Source organism: Oncorhynchus kisutch, linkage group LG20 (genome assembly GCF_002021735.2).
Source record: "Oncorhynchus kisutch isolate 150728-3 linkage group LG20, Okis_V2, whole genome shotgun sequence".
NCBI classification, from domain to species: Eukaryota; Metazoa; Chordata; class Actinopteri; order Salmoniformes; family Salmonidae; genus Oncorhynchus; species Oncorhynchus kisutch.
Genome location: NC_034193.2, coordinates 49911629 through 49917377, shown reverse-complemented (window position 1 = coordinate 49917377; position 5749 = coordinate 49911629). Strand labels below are relative to the sequence as shown.

General features: G+C 44.2%; 1 protein-coding gene across 1 annotated transcript; it reads right to left on the bottom strand.

The window, feature by feature from the left end:
- Positions 1 to 947: 947 nt before the first annotated feature.
- LOC116355536 (PAX-interacting protein 1-like) lies at positions 948 to 3401 on the bottom strand. Its single transcript, XM_031799958.1, has 5 exons — positions 3268 to 3401; positions 3121 to 3176; positions 1204 to 3040; positions 1093 to 1129; positions 948 to 1012 (listed from the first exon to the last, which is right to left on the bottom strand). Exons 1-4 carry the CDS (start codon positions 3294 to 3296, stop codon positions 1120 to 1122), a joined length of 1932 nt encoding a protein of 643 aa, XP_031655818.1. The 5' UTR covers positions 3297 to 3401; the 3' UTR covers positions 948 to 1012; positions 1093 to 1119.
- Positions 3402 to 5749: the final 2348 nt, after the last annotated feature.

The following is a 5749-nucleotide window of genomic DNA, read 5'->3' as shown; positions in this document are numbered from 1 at the left end:
TCACGCTAGTGCCTACCAGCTTCCTCTTTGGAACTTAATGGATCCATTTAAGGGCTGAATTCTCATACTATGCAGTAAAATTATCACCTGGTTAAGAAAATGTACATGCTTGAAGACAGTCTGTACAGAATATATTTGTTGATAGGTTAAACCGCTCCAGGCATCATACAAATCAAATACACCGAATCCATTCTATAGGAGCCTGTGGTACAATAAATGGACTAGGAGGAATGGGCTACAGGGGAAGAGTATTGAGGCCCATCAAAATCCAGTTGAAGCTAGAACATTTAGAATGTGCTGAGTCTCAATCCACTGCATCCGCCTGTCGCCCTTAAGCATCTGCGCTGGACAGGGGCCGAGCTACAGTGGTGTTGGTCAGACACCTCAAAATGCAGTCTCAAAAACATCTAGCGTCAGAACGCTTTGGCCTACAAACATTATGGAAAATTGACTCCCGAACATAGTTACGTTTCCTCTTTGACCCCACAGTTGTAAGACACATCTGAAGGTAACCCATACAAACAGAAGTATGGATGTAGATGTGCCAACAGGGGTTGAAGCATCCAAAACATTTGAGGAATCAGCTAGATACGGGACAGAGACTTCTAAACTGATTTTACTCTTTGCCATTTGTGGTGTGGACTATAGTTTAAGGCCAAATGCAAGTTTGAAAACATAAAGTTCACTCAATTCTAATAGCTAAATGAGCCATGGTCTGGCCATCTATATGTTAATTGACTCACCAACAACTTGCACTGAGGTTGAGGACAGTCACTGTATACAATGCATGCCTACATCTAAAGTATGAACATTTGACAACTCACCCCTTCACAAATGCTCTTATGTAGACCCAAGCTTTTATTTTGAACAACCAGTAGCAAAGGTAAAAGATGAACAACCAAAGAATTAACTGAAGTCAATTTTTTCATTATTTCAAAGAGACAAGGCATTTTTTAAAGTAAGTTGTTTATTCATTCCATCACACTAGAGTAGCAAGAGCACCAGCAACGTCCTGGTCGAAACAAAAGCAGAAAGAAATGCAGTGTCAGCAACACAGAATGTTAAGTAACCAATGTAAAAAACAATTCTCACCATTAGAGCTTCTAGAGGATGAATCCATTACATTTTCCTGTTGATAGATATATGATTAGTACAAAGGACTTCAAATTCAGAGAGAAAAGTTCAGAGCAGGTGAACCATTACCTTGCAGAATCCTTCACTAGTGTTGGATATATGCTTGGTGCACCAATGCCAACATAACCGTCCTTGGGAGCATTTCCACTGTCAACAGGCATTGCCTCCCTAGGAGTGTAGCTGATTCGGGAAAAGACAGTTCTGCCATTCTTGTAGTGCGATTTGGAACTGTAGGAAGAGATTGGGATGACACCTGACTGTTCAATGCTGGCCTGAGAACTACCAGAGGCATCATCTTCAGTTCTTTCGTAGTGCTTCTGCTGAGACAATGGGGCCAGTTGCTGCTGGGAAATTTGGCCTACATGCCATAATTGCTGAGGAATGGGGTTGGGTAGCTGCTGGGCCATTTGAGCTGGATACCTCACTTGCTGAGGCTCGACTGCCAGTTCCTTCTGCTGCTGGGGCTCGACTGCCAGTTCCTTCTGCTGCTGGGGCTCGACTGCCAGTTCCTTCTGCTGCTGGGGCTCGACTGCCAGTTCCTTCTGCTGGGGAAATTGAGATGGATGCCACACGAGCGGAGGTTGCTGGGCTATGGTGGTTGGTTCCTTCTGCAGTAGAGACATAGGGACCAGTTGCTTCTGCTGGGGAAACTGAGCAGGATGCCATGCTTGCTGGGGCACAGCGGTCATTTGCTTCTGCCTCAGGGCCATTTGAGGAGGATGCCACACTTGCTGGGGCACAGCGGTCATTTGCTTCTGCCTCAGGGCCATTTGAGGAGGATGCCACACTTGCTGGGGCACGGCAGTCGGTTGCTTCTGCTGCATTTGAGCTGGATGCCACACTTGCTGGGGCACGGCAGTCGGTTGCTTCTGCTGCAGAGGCATTTGAGAAGGATGCCACACTTGCTGGGGCACGGCAGTCGGTTGCTTCTGCTGCATTTGAGCTGGATGCCACACTTGCTGGGGCACGGTCGTCAGTTGCTTCTGCTGCAGGGGCATTTGAGGATGCCACACTTGCTGGGGCACGGCAGTCGGTTGCTTCTGCTGCAGGGGCATTTGAGAAGGATGCCATACTTGCTGGGGCACGGCGGTCGGTTGCTTCTGCTGCAGGGGCATTTGAGAAGGATGCCACACTTGCTGGGGCACTGCGGTTGGTTGCAGGGGCATTTGAGCAGGATGCCACACTTGCTGGGGCACAGCGGTCGGTTGCTTCTGCAGCATTTGATTAGGATGCCACACTTGCTGGGGCACAGCGGTTGTTTGCAGGGGCATTTGAGCAGGATGCCACACTTGCTGGGGCACGGCGGTCAGTTGCTTCTGCTGCAGGGGCATTTGATCAGGATGCCACACTTGCTGGGGCACGGTGGTCGGTTGCTTCTGCTGCAGGGGAATTTGAGCAGGATGCCACAATTGCTGGGGCACGGCGGTCGGTTGCTTCTGCTGCAGGGCCATGTGAGGAGGATGCCACACTTGCTGGGTCATGGCGGTCAGTTTCTTCTGCAGCAGGGGCATTTGAGCTCTATGCCACACTTGCTGGGGCACGGCGGTCGGTTGCTTATGCATCAGCATGTGAGCTTGATGCCACACTTGCTGGGGCACCGCGGTCGGTTGCTTATGCGTCAGCATGTGAGCTTGATGCCACACTTGCTGGGGCACGGCGGTCGGTTGCCTCTGCTGCTGAGCTTCTGCGGCCAGTTGCTTCTGATGCAGGGGCATTTGAACTGGATACCACACTTGCTGAGGTTGCTGGGAGATGGGGGCCAGTTCCTTCCGCAGGATGGCGGCCGGATGTTTCTGTTGCGCTTGCATTTGAGATTTTGGAGACTTATAATTGCCATATCCTAGAGACCGAAGTGATCCTGCATAGAGCCATGCTGCATTAGAATCCAGTGCAGGAGACCGATCACCTAGGTTAAAAATATAAACTGTAAAATGCCAGCATTTGAAAGTTATGGAACTGCATAGCTGTTATTTGAAATGACCTCACCTTCTGATGTAGAACACGATATCCCTCCAATTAGCAGGCAACAAAGCCAAGAAACGCTTAAGGAAAAATAATGTATGTCATAAACATAGCTACCTGTAACACCTGAAGGACAAGGGAAACAAACTTAATCAATACTTAAAAACATACCTGAAAGCGATTCCAATCATCACGGCCATTTCGCCCTCAAAACCTCACCAGTATTCAGAACTAATGGTAGGCATACGTCCTACCAGAATATCCCTTTTACTATATTTGCCAGATGTTTGGTTGCTCCTTTTAAAGGAATCCCAGACCCTTCTAATGTCGTTGGCTAATTAAGGACACCTGTCAGCCACTGAACTACATTCAATTTCTATTTCCAAATTGACCCCTAAATCCTACACCTTGGTCTAAACACAAGGATTTAATAGGGATAAGCAATATGGCCACAATTGCATCCAGCCTATCAGAAGGCAAGGTGAAGCAATTAACATATTGCTTTACCCTATCTGATCATTTCAAATGCCCATAAGTGACTAAGTGGTAGGTGTAGGAGCTAGGGGTTGATTTGGAATGCAGATATTTACTCAGGTCTGGTTGATTCTCTAATTGAGATCCTGATAGGTTTGACAGCCCTTACTCTAAAGCACGTGTCAAACTCATTACACTGAGGGCCGAGTGTTTGCGGATTTTCACTCCTTCCTTGTACTTGATGGCTGAATTAAGGCCACTAATTACTTCCTTCACCTACAGTAGTTGTCTTGGTCTTAAATGAAAGGAAAAAACTAAAACCTACAGACACTAGGCCCTCCATAGAATGAGTTTGATACCCCTGCTCTAAAGTAGGAAACACATTTTGTCTTGGAACTTCATTGATCGGTTTAAATTATTGCTTGTACAAAATTCACTTGGTTCATTTGAAGATTAGAGGCTGAATGAGCAGTTAGGCACCATTATTTTACACATGCCTTCTTTAAAACCGTGTATTTCATTCAGCATAGCAACATTAGATGGTTAACAGTTTCATTTGCACAAAGTGCAACATCTTAGACAAATTCTGATTTCAGACAGACACCAATTAAACACTCATGTTATGCTTTTGATGATCTGAGTTTTTAATTTTCAGAGGAAAACATACAGTAGGGCTCGTTTGAGTTGTAAGGCTGAAGCAACTGACTGTAGACCAAAGTCAAGAAGTAAAGTCAGTAGAGGTGCATCTGCGACAACCGAAAGTCGGATACTAACGTCATTTTCCAACAGCAAGGCTCAGATCACCATGGCAGTGTTGCCATTGTTTATAAAAGGTTTCCTTTATAATGTAAAAACAAAAACATGTCTCCAACACCCACTCACAGACTGAAATAATTTGTGTGTACATTATAAAATCAATAAATGAGAGAGGGCCTCAATCACATCATTCCTTTATGCACTGTAGGCTACACATGAATTTTAGCAAGTTGGTTCCTGTTTCAGTCATGTTTTTGGTCACGTGGGTTAAACATAAACACTAATGATTGGTTGACAATGGAGCCCCCACATGACAGGTGATGGCTGCAGGATGAAGTTGGTGAAGAGCAATTGTAAAGTTCATGCAATCGACATATAGACTCTTGTCGGAAATGTTTTATCCCCAGAACGCAACACACTTTGAAAGGCGGTGACCAACAATTGTCACCGACTTGACAATAGTGATCAGCTCGAAGGTGCCCACTATCTCCATAAAATGTCTCCCTCATGTGGATGAAATAAAACACAAGACAACAACCCATCTCATCATCCTCTGACCGTCTATCCTCCTTTGTGGAAGCATTTTTTCCAATGTTGTCTCAACTTTGATTGCAGTACACATCCACAAACATATAAACTCGATTACAACTGTTTAGATAGCTATGCATATATCTCCAGCCCCCTTAAATCTGCCACAGTGTTTTCCCTATTCCGACTGATGTTTCCGCTTGCATTCCATCTCTGATAATTATACGTTTGTGTCTGTGCCTTGAAAATGCCAATGTCCTTTTCTTCTCCTGTTTCTTTCAGCACAGCAGGCAGACAATCTGTTCTTTATTCTGGTCTTTTATATTCACCCCAAGTGCTCCAATCCTTCTGTACTTTATTGTACGGCCCTTAATGTCTAGAACTCTGCACTAACTCCCCTCTTCCACTGCTGTAGGCTGGCCTACTGTAACTGGAACGCAAATGTATGTCACTTAAATCAGACCTGGGTTCAAATACTATTTAAAATATTTCAATTAATTTCACATACATTTAAAGTAAGTATTCTGATCTTTTATTTGAAAAGATAAGTCGTTAAATGTTATGTATTTGTAAATACACTTGGAAAGTGTTTGAAAATCAAAATCACACACTAATTTACACTCCAATGTATTAAATAAGTATTTGAAAATACTGTCAAATTATACCATTTGTATTATAACCCAGATATTATAACCCAGATACTGAAATACACATGTTTTTGAATACAGGTCTGCACTTAGATGTAGCATTTGCATGAAAATACACAAATATGTATTGTATTATACTGCATCATATTCTATTGTATTTGTTGTTTCTTTGCGATTGCATTTGAAATCCTCAACGGTTATTTTTTCTGAAGACAGATTCCAATTCTTTCTCTGTTAGACCCTCCAGG

What these genes read in the sequence shown, in the direction of transcription:
- LOC116355536 (XM_031799958.1), bottom strand. Translation starts at nt 3,296, where the DNA reads ATGGCCGTGATGATTGGAATCGCTTTCAG. An exon ending in ATGATTGGAATCGCTTTCAG is followed by an intron (nt 3,177 to 3,267) that starts GTATGTTTTTAA and finishes TTTTTCCTTAAG; the next exon opens with CGTTTCTTGGCTTTGTTGCC. An exon ending in ATCGTGTTCTACATCAGAAG is followed by an intron (nt 3,041 to 3,120) that starts GTGAGGTCATTT and finishes TTTTTAACCTAG; the next exon opens with GTGATCGGTCTCCTGCACTG.